This window comes from Cupressus sempervirens, chromosome 11, assembly GCF_028749045.1.
Source record: "Cupressus sempervirens isolate cs-2001-9-10 chromosome 11, ASM2874904v1, whole genome shotgun sequence".
Lineage (NCBI taxonomy): Eukaryota > Viridiplantae > Streptophyta > Pinopsida > Cupressales > Cupressaceae > Cupressus > Cupressus sempervirens.
In genome coordinates this window covers 797645605-797660352 of record NC_143128.1, presented here as the reverse complement: position 1 = coordinate 797660352, position 14748 = coordinate 797645605, and the positions used below count along the sequence as shown (strand labels likewise).

At 34.1% G+C, this 14748-nt stretch overlaps 1 protein-coding gene across 1 annotated transcript; it reads left to right on the top strand.

The window, feature by feature from the left end:
- The first annotated feature begins 3799 nt into the window (after window positions 1-3799).
- Window positions 3800-13300, top strand: LOC149531990 (uncharacterized). The gene is made up of 2 exons (XM_089810742.1): window positions 3800-7425; window positions 12843-13300. The coding sequence occupies exon 1, from the start codon at window positions 4352-4354 to the stop codon at window positions 6668-6670; it is 2319 nt and encodes a 772-aa protein (XP_089666868.1). The 5' UTR covers window positions 3800-4351; the 3' UTR covers window positions 6671-7425; window positions 12843-13300.
- The last annotated feature ends 1448 nt before the right edge of the window (window positions 13301-14748 follow it).

The following is a 14748-nucleotide window of genomic DNA, read 5'->3' as shown; positions in this document are numbered from 1 at the left end:
ACATATATCAAGGACATGTTAGAATTGGAGGGGCATTACAAAATTGTTCATTGAAGCTTGCATACATTTCAATCACTAGATTATTATTTGGATCTAGTCTATATGCACTTCTCTTTCTAATTCTTCTCCTTTTATAAATCACAACCACTCTTCTCCTATAGTGCACTTTCTTGATAGAGACATTCCTTCCATCGATAATATCACTATTTGGGATGAACCTCTAGATGACAATGTTGACTATTCTCTTCCTCGTAAAAAATATAACATAATAGTACCTTTTCTTTTCAATATGACAATCTTGATGTTTCTCCTTCTCCTAAAATATACCCTCCTCTTAGGTATATTTTAAAGCAATAGGAGGACATTGTAATTTTTTTTATCAATATAATTTTTCACTCAATTTATGCTCCTAGTAAAGATGAAGCATTAATGGAAGTCTATAATCCCTATTATAAGGATTCCTTAGAAAAAGAGGATAATATCAATCACCTTAGTTCTCTCCCTTCTGGTGATGAAGCTTTGAAAAATCAAGATCTTAATCAAGTTAATATTGTTAATATTTACGGTCAGCCTTCAATAGTTAACAATACTATTCTCACTCTCAAAGGTTACCCTTCATAAAAATAAGCCTCTCATCACCCTTAAGGGTTGTCCTTCCATAACTCTCAAAAGGGAACATAACAATTCTTTGGATTATCATGTGGTGTCTCACACCTATCATACAAGGAATAATCCTCAACCTACTACTTCTCTCTCACCTTCTCAACTCGTTCTTCCTCCTCCACCTTGTCTTTCTCAAAATCTTAGAATAGAATATGATTTGGTAGCACAATTATGTAATACTCCCACCAATATTTCTCTTTGAGATCTTCTTCAAACATATCCTACATATCATGAAGCCTTTCAAAGATCTTTAACCACTCTTACAACTACACCTCCTAATCAAGATAGTATCGATGCATTTTTTCAATGCATGAATGCTACCCTAGTCCCACCTCAAATTGTGTTTACTCGTGATGATTTTCTTCCTAAAGAGATTCAAGATCACCATGATGCTCTTATGGTAGTTGTCCTTACCAATGGCAATCTCATCATAGAACCTTACTTGATGATGGGTCTAAGCTTAGCATTTGTAGTATGGGCATGCTTAAAGCGACTAAAGTTGATCTTTTGAATATCAACCTACCAATGTGCCTATACGGAGATTTGATAATGTTTCTAAAAAAAATTTAGGCATCATCACTTAACCTATTAAAGTAGGTCCTATTATTTTGAATACTCCCATTCATGTTATGCATGGATGATGTAACCCTCAAGTCTTACAAAGAATAATTCAGAAAATCACAACACAAAAGTTTTAGAATGCCATAACCTTTCATTAAACTCTTACAACTCTACTCTGCCTATCCATGAAATAAAACACCTACTTATTACAATTTCAAAAATTACCATATTTGGCATTTTTTTAGGAAAACAAATTTTTCCATTTTTGGTAATTTTTAAAACCCATCCTACGAATCCTATTTTTTCCCAAGAAAAGCCCCCAACTAAGGCAAGCTAAATTGCCACTAATTGACGAAATAAAAAAAAATGATTTTGAATTTATTACAAAAAAAACTTTCTAAAAAAATGGAAAAAATACGAAAAGCCAATTTCAGAGGTCAAGATGATATTTTAGGCTCTCGAAAAAATGTTGAAATAGCCACCTATCGAGTTGAGCTCAATCAACAATCCAAATAACTCCTCACGTAATTGCCTATAAAATTTCAGCCAAAACCCACATCCGAGTCAAAAGTTATGATCCCTAGAAGTAAATTTTGACCAAAACCCCCATTTGAGTCAACAACCTTGACCCTCAGATGCCCTTGCATCAATGGACCTCTTAATTACAACCTTCTTTTGGGTAGACCTCGGTTATATAGTATGCATGCTATACCTCCACTCTTCATCAAAAAGTCAATTTTGTCTCCAATAATATAATGTATACTCTTCATGGAGATGATAAACCAAATAATTGTCTGAATATTTGGGGAAAAACAATATCAAGAGTCTAATGATGATCTTCCTTCCTATAGTTCTCTTTCAATAGATGATTGGGGATCCTTAGATTTTAGACCAACTTTTGTTGTGCAGTATAGAGTTTCTTATATTTCATTAATGAAACCTAAAACAACTCCTCTTTTTAATAACTTTATCACTACTTCGATTCATAGATTCGTCAAACTTACTTGTGGTAACATAGTGACTAAGGAAGATCCAATATCTCCTTCCGATATGGATTCTTGTTATAGTCTTGGTTATCATTTATTAGCAAAGTATGGATTCACTAAGAATGGATGTTTTATATAAAAATAAGGAAATAAAGTTCCCTTAGACAATGGGGGCATGAGCATTCTTGTAAGCCACAAGAAGTCAACATCATTGTTGATCATAGTTAAGTTATGTGCAACAAAGTTCTAAATCTCATTCTTTGTCTATACCCTCTTCTCCTTCATATAACATTAGTCAAGAGATAGATTTGTTTGAACTTCTTCATGCTAAGGTGATTGCTAGAATTTTTTTGATGAATAGCCCATTTTCTATTAAAAATATTAAAGTTACATATTCACAAAAAAGGGTCAGAGGGTACAATAATCACTCTACAAGAGTTCATATGGCAAAGCCATCAAGTTAACAACTATTCATTAAAGAACATATAAACTACCCTTAGGGAACAAATGTAGTACTAGCCGAATGAGGAGGAACATGATTTTTATTATAATTTTATAATTACATATACTAGCAATTGCACCTTAGGGTGCAATAGGTATGCTAAAGAGATATTGATGGTGAATAAAGAACCAAATTGGACTATTTTTTCCATAACTTTGTTTAAATAAAGTCACTCAATGACTAGTTAATGAATGATGTTTGTGGAAGATAGGAAGTCAACCACCACCATCATCTTAATCCTATCTTCAACCATAAAACTAACCATACTCTTAAATCTCCTCTCAATTGTAACCTTAACGCTAACTCTAACCAAAACCCTAACCTTCACCACAATAGTAACCATATATGCTAACCCATTATCCTAACATAGTTATCATATCTTATGACAAGACATCTAACTATAATCATAATCCTAAATTCTAATCCTAACTTTAATGATAATCTAACTCTATTCCCAATTCTAATGATAATGTAAATCTTAACACTAACCATGATTCTAACTATTGTAATAATTAGGCTTTGAAATATATTACACTAAAATAAAATTATAAATGCTTTTGATAATTTAGAATCTATGAATATTATTAAAAAATAAAATAATAAATACTTTAGATAATTTTAGAAGTCTATTTATTTACATCTATTTGATATTTAATAAGAATCTTTCTTGATTTCTTTATATTCAATAATATTTGAACAACACATACATTCTTATTAGTTGAACATTAAAGTTAACATTATTATTTTATTATAAAATTTAAAACATTTATTAATTAAATACTAAAGTTAATATTATAATTTTATTTTAAAATATAGACAATTTAATATATTTATGTAACGTTGAAACAAATCAATTCTTTTTACAATTAATAAATGTACTTACATTTATCAAAGATATAATTTATAAATTAATATTCTAATATATATGTTAAGTTTGCAGATTTAATTTAATTTAACACATTAAAATTTTATATTATTTTTATTCTTATTTAATTTAATTTAATACATCACAATTTTATTTTATTTTTATTCTTATATCTATTTCTGAATCCTTACTCGTGCTTTTTATGCTTTTTATATTGTCTCTACATGATACTTGTTTCTCTTAAACCCCAAAAACCCAAACCATGCTTCGGCCTCGCCTTAATCATAATAAACCAGAGCTTCTGAGCTCATTTTGATGGAAAGTTTTATTGTTCATTTTGGCTTCCGTGCATGAAGGTGAGGCCTGCACCTATCTTTTCAACGAGGGGAGTTCGCTATTGGCTCAGGTAGGTCATAAATAAAAGTTCAATATTTTTACTCAGTCTATCGAGTCATGAAATGCAGATGAACAATATTCTTTCCTCAGTCTATCAACACCGCTAATGCCAGTTATCGAAAACTTACACTTATTTTAGAAGCCATGTTGAAGGGAGTTCTAGCTATCATAATTTGTGAGATACTTCCCCGCTATGCTGCCTTGTTCCACATGTTTTTAACACTCAAAGCATGCCCAACTAGACTTAGACCCAGGTCATCGTTACGGAAGCTACTACCTTAGCCAGTGGATTATGGCGTTCAGTACTCATGCAGCTAAAATGTATTGTCTATGGCAAATTGGAACAATTCGATACGGATGGAGGATAAATGACCAAAGATGAATAGCTATGTAAAAACCAAATTTCAAGCTGTTTCTAGAAAGGCTATGGACAGGAGTAGAAACAAAATCAACTCCAGGCTTGCTGTCGGTCCCGTGACTCTCAATGAGAAAGTTTTAGGATGTGCATTAAAACGAGTACATAATGTGGCTGTTGCTTTGGCTTACCCAGTTAGCGAAAATGTGTCTCGAGAAGAAATATGGAGCAATGACAAACTATCTTATGAGAAATCATCTGCATTGATCAAAGAATGTTATCAAAATGGGGATACAATGGAAAGGGAGCAAACTGTGGCGAATAATGTAGATTCAACTTTTCAATTCCCGATTGAAGTGTCTACACCCTATGGAGGGACAAGAGAAGGGAAAGAGCCACTGAAATCTCTCCCTTGCACTATTCATGAACAGAATTTGTTTTTGGGCAGATCTTCAATTGCTTGTGATGCAAAGATTGATGAACGTGTTGAGGTACACAAAGATATGCATAACTCTGGAATATCTTCAATCATTCTTACTTATAATTTACTTCTAATTGAATGCGTCAAGTTTGGGAAATTGGACACTGGTTTGATGCTTATTGACGAAATGACTCAGAAAGGTATTCGCCCTTCCATGAGTAGTTGTAGGGGGCTTTTGAGGAAATATTTACAGGCAGGGAAACTGGAAACTGCACTAAATGTCTTGGAAAAAATGTTGGAGGTAAGGCTCTTCCCCACAACATCAGCTATTTACTGTCTGGTACTTTGCCTTTGCAAAGAGGGAAAATTCGATGAGGCTTATTACCTACTGAGCAGATTAATTAGCAAGGGATTTTCTCCAAATGCATTTACTTACAATGCACTGATTCTAGGTTTATGTGAGTCAGGCAAGACTATTATTGGGCTAAGACTTTTTCGCTCCATGAAGCAAAAGAGTTGTGCTCCAAATGTGTACACTTACAGTGCTTTGGTCCATGGCTTCAGTAAAGAAGGTCGATGGGAGGAAGCTTACAGTCTCTTGCATGAGATGAGATCCAAAGCTGCTATTCCAAATGTCGAAACATTTGATATCATAATTGAGGGTCTTTGCAAGCAAGGCAAAATTGAGGAGGCCTGTACAGTCCTTGATATGATGGTTGAGAATAACTATTCTGCAAATTTGATCACTTATAACATAATGCTTTATGCTCTTTGTAGTGCCGGGAAGCTTCAGAAAGCTTGTCAGCTAATGGATCTTATTTATGAGAAAGGCCTTGTTCCTGATGTATACAGCTACGCTACTACCATAGGATGTCTCTGCAAGGCAGGCCAAGTAATAGAGGCATATAGGTTGCTGCAACATTTGTTTGTAAAGGGTTGTGTTATTGATATTGTTACATGTAATATTCTCTTGAATGGTTTATGCCAGAAAAGTAGATTGGATGAAGCGTATGCATTCCTGCAAGATTTTGAGTGCAAGGGTTTTTGTCCTAATGTGGTCACATACAATACATTGCTGAATGGTTTGTGCAAGGCACAAAAATTTCAGCAAGCATTTCATCTTTTTGTTCAGATGCCCGCAAAAGGCTGCAGTCCTGACATTGTTTCTTATAATATAATGATTTCTTCACTTTGCAAGGAAGGAAAACATCCGGCAACTGTGAAACAGATTTTGTGTAAAATGTTTGTTGAAGGTTTTATGCTAAATGTAAGGACTTTTACTTCTTTAATATATTATTATTGTAAGGTTGGCAAGTTCTGGAAGGCCTTTAAGCTGTTGAATTGCATGCTGAGAAAAGGTTGTCTTCCTTCTGTTGTTACCTACAATGTATTATTGGATAACCTTTGTAAAGGAGGGCGATTACAAGAAGCAAGCAAGCTTCTTATTGATATGTACAAGAGAGGATGTGCTCCAGATCGCATTTCTTACAACATATTGATCCATGCATTTTCTATGTCGGGCCAGATGTCAACATCAGATACAATTCTTAGAGATATGTGCTGTAAAGGTTGGACGCCGGATGTTTTAACTTACGGTGCTTTGATTCATGGGTGTTATAAGGCAGGCAGAGTATGTAAAGCACTTGAGATCTATGGTCAAATGCTAGTGAACGGATGCTTACCAAATATGTTCATTTATAATACCTTGTTATATGTTGTATGCAAGGATGGTAAAGATCATCAAGCATACAAAATCTTATTAGACATGACAGCTCATGGGCACTGTCCAGACAAGGTCTCTTACTGTATAGTAAACCAAATTCATTCTAGGGAAGGCAGATTGTCTGAATCATTTGAGCTACTAAATTATTTGTTGCATCATGATTCTTGTCTACTCAACGATCAGAGATACAAAGCATAGAAGGAAAGCATATGAGTTCATCCGTGCGTTAATAATGTATAATAAGTTGTACTCGATGGAATCCAGGATAGCTGGCTTTGTATGTGCAACAATACATAATGGCTCTGCAATTGTTTGACAATAAAAGTGATCAAAGGGCCATCTCTGTGCATCTATGAGATATTGGTTAGTGATGATCAAAGTGCCAGTTACTTCCAAGAGCATATTCTGAAGAAAGTCTTTCACCCAGGATCAGCATTGCTGTTTTAAAAGGATATATAATCATATTGATCAGTAGTTGGGAAACTTGAACCTGGAAGGAAGTCTATGTTTTTCTGCATCAGTAATTGGACTTTAATATCTCTATTTGGGAAATATTTCTAGTTTCTACCCTTTTCAATATTTCTGGAGATTTCTGTTTTAGAGCTCATTCTGACCTTCATTTATGAAAATAATGAAGACTAAAAGCAGGACCTGTATTATTCTAGATTCTACACACTTGTGATAATGAATACTTTATGCTGTACAGAGCTTGGTTTAGATGGACCGCAATTACAAAAGATACTCATGTTGGCTATTGAACAGTTTTGGAGATCAATAGCCATGTAACAAACAGAACTGCTCACTAGAGTGTCAACAAGATCTAACTGCAGCTCCTAAAAGAAGAGTTTGATGCAGATGTGCTATAGTTATACCATGATTAGCGGAGACCTGCGCCTGGAAGCCTCTCTATAGATTCGTTCTTCATTATCAGTTCCCAATTGTTATAACAAAAGGTTATTTAAACACATTCACTTCAATTCATTTTGTTATTTTGCTTTTAGAGGCCATTTCCAGGTTTTTGACTTGTAGCAATTTTGAATTGCATATTTGTAGTATTCTGGCAAAAATGTTTTTTAGTTATAATAGCACAGAACTCTTCTGCTCTTTTCATATGCTCCATGTTTAAGACAGAAGGAATATGATTATACTGAAACTAATGGATAGATACAGTTGAGAGAATTCAGAGAATTGAGTTAAAAGTTTTGCCTCATACTTGGACAGAAATGCCAGCTTCGCAGGAATAATAAATTGTAGTGTTTGCATTGAATTTTGAAAGAAGATCAATCTATGCATTTGATATTAGACATGATTGTGCATTTGTCAGTGCTGTAATGCAGGGTCAAGTGAGTGTTTACATCATTCCATGATTTTTTAAAACATTGCATGAAAATTCTAAACAAATTGTTTCCCAAGCTTGGGTTCAAACACAAATAACAATAAAACTGAGATCACCTGTCTGCCACATTAATTTCTTCACATGATTTTCTTAACAAGCGGTGATACATAATCATAGTAAACGCCTCAGAGATAAGTAAAACATAAAATGTGAATGATTATTGTTACCAGTTCTGGGTGTTTTGTGGATGTCAATCTGTAAGTCCCCTTTTGGGATATACCTGATTTTTGCCCAAAAATAGCAATTCCAACAATGTAATTTATTTACAAGGAATATTATATAAATAAACAACACAATTGGGATAAAACTTAGACAAGATTGTAACCAATAAACATCAAACATTATGATCATAGATAGCCCTATGCAATAGAAAAATCCTGAAGGCATTTGAGCCCGTTCCATAGTTATTGCCAACAACCAACCTCATTATGAAATCAAGCCTGGAGTCCATCTTCAATCAAGCCCAAGGGCACTGAATGAGCCTCTGAGTCATTTGGCCTCTCGGCTCCAGGTATTGGCACATCCATCTTAGGGTTTGCTTACTTGATGAGGGAATAATACTGCTGCATCTCCCTATCATACATTTTGTAGTGATTCCAAATGTGATTGCTTGTTGGAAATCAAATGGATAAATTACTAATATATATCTTGAAGGATTGACAATTTAATTCAATAAATAAATTTTTAACTTTTAACAATTGATAAATAAATAAACAATAAATACTTTCATGCTTCATACCAATCACTTCATAGATATTATACACTACTGTATCTCATTGTTTTATAATCAGATTCAGATTGTGCTCGATCGATGCCTCCCACAAATGAAGAATTTTCCTTTATATTTTCTAGGGAGGATTGAATAGTCACAACCTTTGTTTGAACTCTGTATCCACATTTTTTAAGGGTTGTGACTCCTCAAGTGGATTGCTGTCCAAGATTAACTGCTGCCCCTTAACTAACATATAGTTATCGGTTTAACTGCTATTTTTGAGTCAGTCATTACTTAAATGACATGAGCAATTAGGCCTTTGTGTGGGTATTAATAGGGAAGTCTGCCAAATCTCTAATAACAAATTATTGCTTCTTGTTCAGGGACTGCCACTTAAGAATGATAATCACCGCTCAAGGATAATTAACACTTCATTCGAACAGATTACTGATCAGATTCTTTCTTGCTTTTCTTAATAATTACGATGGAATAAAGGTGGTGATCTATTATACATTTTTTGGTTTCCGTATTCTTTACGGTGGGGGCATGAACACAATCATATTTCATACATGGTAGCAGTGAAGAGGAAATGTGCAACACTCAAAGATTCATATTTTGGTCACAACTATTGGAGATGTGATTGCTGGTGGTAATATGATGGTTATTCACTCTGGCTATTCATTTCTTAGCTTACTTTACCGGGACACCACACTTAGCCTTCTTGAAAACTATTACAATGAATTAATTCTGATCAATACAAATTCTTCTTATTAGAGCCAGAGAATTAAATATTTTCTACAGATGAATGAACTTAGGATAGGATTCACAATCTTAGATGCACATACAGACTGATAAATGACAAAACATAATTTCTTATCCAACTGCTAAAGTGGCATATCATCATGTACTGGGTATCGAGGCTTTTATTTATGTATATATTATAATCTATGAATAATTATCTTTAGTTGATTAGTATATTAATCTAGATGGTTTGATGGTCATTCTGGCAGCGTATTAATATTTATTCCCACTAGTTACTACAACATAAATACACATCCTCGTGGGAAAAGAAGGGCTCCCAAAACTAACATGAATATGGTAAATGATGCATTTTGGGGGCCTGATATTGTATTGCTTGGTTACCATTTTCTACAAGCTGTGTTAGACTTTTGTTAATCATCCTTTTATTAAATACACTTTTATACCTCTGGCTCATCATTTGGATTAAATACACTGCACAGGAGATCATAATTCCATGCCTACTACTTACTGTAACATGCATCTACTATGCAATAAAAGAAACTCAAGATTACTTCTTGTAAATCAAATCTACACAGATAGCAATAACCTTTTTTTGAAAGGAGAGTAATAGCAAGAGTTGGTCAACTTTTTGATCATCATCGTTTCATAATTGCGGCATGTATTGCAAATAAATTTTAAACTGAAACAAGCTTTAATTCTATCACTATTGATAGTTGTAAGCAACACAACTACAAAAGTAAAGATCGAAACCCAATGCAAATCTGAATCATGCTGAGGTGTTTCCAAGTATATTTGACTGTTTGCTAGATAGAGGGAGCATCATCAAGGTGCGTTATCCCCAACCATGAACCAAAAGGTTCACCACACATTGTCCAGCTGGAGAATGACCCTGTACTACTCGAGGGTGCAACATCCGATTGATCTATTGCCATCTGAGCTCTGGGGTTTTGGCCCTACACTACTCTACTTGTCCCACATGCTAGGTAAACCACTATCTAGTATGGCCTCACTGACTCAGAGGGGTAGCTGAGTCTCATGAACAGATACATCTTATAGGAAATGCAACACCTTGGCCAAGGATTCGTGTAAATAGTCACATTATATGTGCTGTCCTAGTTCACCACCCTACTTGTAATTATGTTCTATCTTTTAGATAGATATAAGCTTCATCAAGATATAGCAAGTGATATTATTTGGATTCCATAGTATCTATGTTTAGACAGAGGTTTATAATGCAGTTTAAGCTATTGTCAAAGCAAGATTTATACATCGCTATTAGAAAACATCATTTTATAGTTCCGCCATTTAGCTAATTCACAGGGCTGGCTGCACACAATGTTATTTTCATTCCTTCTGAGCTTGCACTTCTCTCTAGAATCATGTTTACTTTAAAAATCTATGTTTTCTATCAGTTCTAATTGGAATTCAACAAAAGCTTATCATGCCAAGTATATAAGTTTTTCTGTTTTAAATCTGATTCCTTCAAAATTTCAATTTAAACTGATATTTTAATTGTTATCAGAGATCAACTTATTCTTGGTAACTGCAAGTTCATGATCAGTACCTTGCATTTAGGTTTGTTGTGTGTATAGGGTCAAGTAGAACATTTTGTTTCCGCATGCTCTCTTGTTGTGCCTTCCACTGCATTCTACATGCATATTAATAATATGTGTGCAAAGTTGCACAGGGACAGGGGTTCTTAGGGTACGAATATGGATATGCCCATTTTTCAAAATATGGGAGGGGGTTTCTTGGGTACGTCATTGTTTAATATAATTTAATATTTTATATAAAATATAGTTAATTCTACTTAATTCTACACTGGAACTACATTTTCTGTTTTATTAATGGAAAAATTGGTTAACATGTACATAGGATTTACAGACTCCTGGTCTTTCCTTACTACCTCATGGTCTGGGTCTTCTCTGTATTGGAGTTCAACTCATACAGTTGCGTAGATTATTTCTACTCAAAAAGAATTGCTAATTGAGATTCTTGTACTGATTTAAAATTTGCATTGAAGCGTTAGTTTTAATTCCATTGCAAAGCTAGAGAGGTCCTATGCTGTTATACAGAAAAATAACTTATGGAAGAAAGAACAGTTGCTCTTGCCTGCGCTTTGTAGCTGTGGTGATGTTTAAGATACTTTGCAGAGACCACGTATGTGGTAGTCTTTCCGGCCAATAAAAAGTATTTCACTCCCCAACTGTCGTTCACTACTCTTTTAATAATGATGTTTATAAATGCAAAATGAACTTCTAAACCATTTCCCAAATTCAATTTTATTTCAAATTATTTCCTTGCATCACATTTCATTTCACATTCGGTTATACATAAATCAGCTGGAGACCTCTTATTCCACTTACATGTGAGCTTCGATGCAAATCCCAATCCTTTACCTGAATTGAAATGCCACAAATGCAGTTTTGTTCTCATTTCCTCTTAAATAAGTTCAATTCATAATATCTTTGTGCTGACTATCTCATGAATGAATTAATGCATTCCTACTCGTGATGGTTTTAATGAGTGATGACTTCTTTTTTATCAGGTGATGAAATATCAGATATGTAATTAAACGTTTCAATAGAAAGCTACCTTCTCCTAAAGGAGTCATGATTAATTAAATTGTAATTTACTTCTCCAAATGAAAGTTTCAATCATAAGTAGTATATGAGGATTGAATACATGCTTAAGTGCACACACACACAGACACACAGACACACAGACACACACAAACAAACACACACACAGACACACACAGACACAGACACACACACAGACACACAGACACACGGACACACAGACACACACACACAACTTATATGCACATATATGTACACATGCATTAATTTATCACATTTTGCATTGCACATACGTACGTTTGTATATTTATATATATTACTTAATGTACATACGTACATAATTACATATGTATTAAATTGTCAAATTGATTTAATAAGATAACCAACCTGGTTTCAAATAATGAGTCCCTGGTTTGTAACCATTAAATCACTTACTAAAACTTAATTACATATTTTGATATAAATGTTTTGCAAGAGAAAGGAATAACCCTATGAGTTTAGGATTGTATTCCTTAGCTGAGAAACTAGTTTTAAACCATTCACCTAGTGTATCCCCACTCATTCTCAATTGAGAATACCCTGCACGGGATAAGGCACGTGTACATCTCGTCCTGCCACTTGAGCATCTTGGTGTTAGAGCTGTCAACCACATAGCTGGCCAGATTGCAGAGCCCTCCTAACAAGCTATCCATCTGACTATGAGTTATCTTGATCTCTAGTGATCATGTGATCATAGCATCATCATTCACCACAAACCTACCTTGGGTAGGGATTTCAAGGACAATATGTGCCCGATCACCAACCGCTCGACTTGATAGACTAGACAATACCCCTTTCCCCACCATGAGTTGACTAAATTTCTAAATTTTGTTTGTAATATAGACATATTGGTTCTGATACATCTCTTTATTCTTGCAGGTTATTCATTCTGTTCAATTTACGTGGACAACACCATTGATCTTTGGCATTCCCTGCCATTCTTGGCTATCCTTGATAATTCATGGTGCATATTTTCAGCTTTCATTTTGTTTGTTAGCTGTAAACAATAACATTACTTGTTTTCTTAGTTGCCAGGTACTACTGTTTAGGCCCGGGTCCTGGTACTGGTACAGTTTTGGTACTCGTTCTTCCGGGGTACTTCATGGGTTTTCTGTGGGTCCTTCATAGAAGGACACACAACGAACATGGGTACCCAGGAAGTACCCCAAGGCAATAGGTCAGTTTATGTATGTATTTCTAATTTGTTCATTAGTATGCTCTTTGTATCAGCTTTAGATAGTGTTTTGCAACAGCTTGCTAATATTATTCAAGTTAAAATTGGTCTACGTAATGCCCTTAGTTTATGACAGTAGTGAATAACAACCCACTTCGATTCATTTGAAGGTCAAGGATTGATTTTTTATTTTATTTTTAAATCTGAGTATATTATTGTTGATAGATTTGTATAGCCCAGCCAATAGTTATGTTTGTTGATCATGTTCGGATTGATGTCAATTTGTGATGCATGTAATCTGAAACTATATTAGTAATACAATTATTTATTTACAATTTTATTGGCCAATATGGATTTATGAGTATCACTTTTCTTTTGGTTATTGTAATTTTGAACATAAATACATACATATATGGACAAACCCGAATCCACAAAGGGGGAAAAAATTGTCGTACCCACGTACCCAAACCTCGTATCCGTATCCGAACTAGAACTCAAATCAGCAACTTCGTTTTCTTTAAAGAGATTTCTGAATGATAGAAAGAAAAGAGTTATGAATCCATGTACTAGTCATCTTTCAACCCCAGATGTGTTAGAGGCATATATAATTAGATGCCCATGTATTGGGAGTCTACAACATACACAAGATTCATCTCATTTTGTACACAAGCATTTTAACACATGACAACATAATACAAAGTTCATTGCAAGCCTACGACACTTTACATGATTGGTATATCAGTCTTTCACCAATTTGAACTGGATGCATTTAACTTGCAAAGTCTGACTGGATGATATAGAAGAATGTACACACAGTAGCTAATGATTGTTAAACAGAAAATAGCATGGATAATTTATGAAGAAATGACTTGATAAAAGGCTGCGATGAAATGGAATTCAAGCTTTTTCCTGCCAACTATGATCTTCAAAAGACTCAATCGAATGGTACAAATCTCTACAAATCTCTGTATAGGCTAGCCGAACCAGGGAGCATATATGAACATCAATTACTGCAGACTGCCAATAATGAAAGGACACACAAAAAATGCAAGCCTCTGCCTAGCTGCGATTTCAAATTATATAGCAAGAAGTTTGGCTATGTTACGAATGTTGGCACAAGGAGTTACACGCATGAATCTTGATAATTGACAAAAATATGTTAAAACAAAAAATCAAAAGAATCATAAAGGCCGAAATACCAAAGGAATTTATAAGAGAACAAGAAGATTTCGGCAATCCATATGAAACTACCAAATTTTATGCTTCTAGATTCGATTGTGTGATTATTTTTGCATCAATGTTTCTCATGATGCTCTCTTTCTCTTTATCTTGGTGATTGATCATAGAGTGTGATCCAAAATGATGATGCAAAACTAATCACACAATCGAATCTAGAAGCATAAAATTTGAATTTATAAGAGGCCGATAAACTTTTGTGCATAAAGCTAAATTGAAGTGAAAGAGAAATAGAATCATTGCCTATAAACTATTATTATATTAATACTTTTCACATTATTTATGTATGTTTATACGTGTTATTTATACATACATATTTGACATATTTCAAATATACGTACATGTACATGTACGCTATATTTAAATAGATGCATA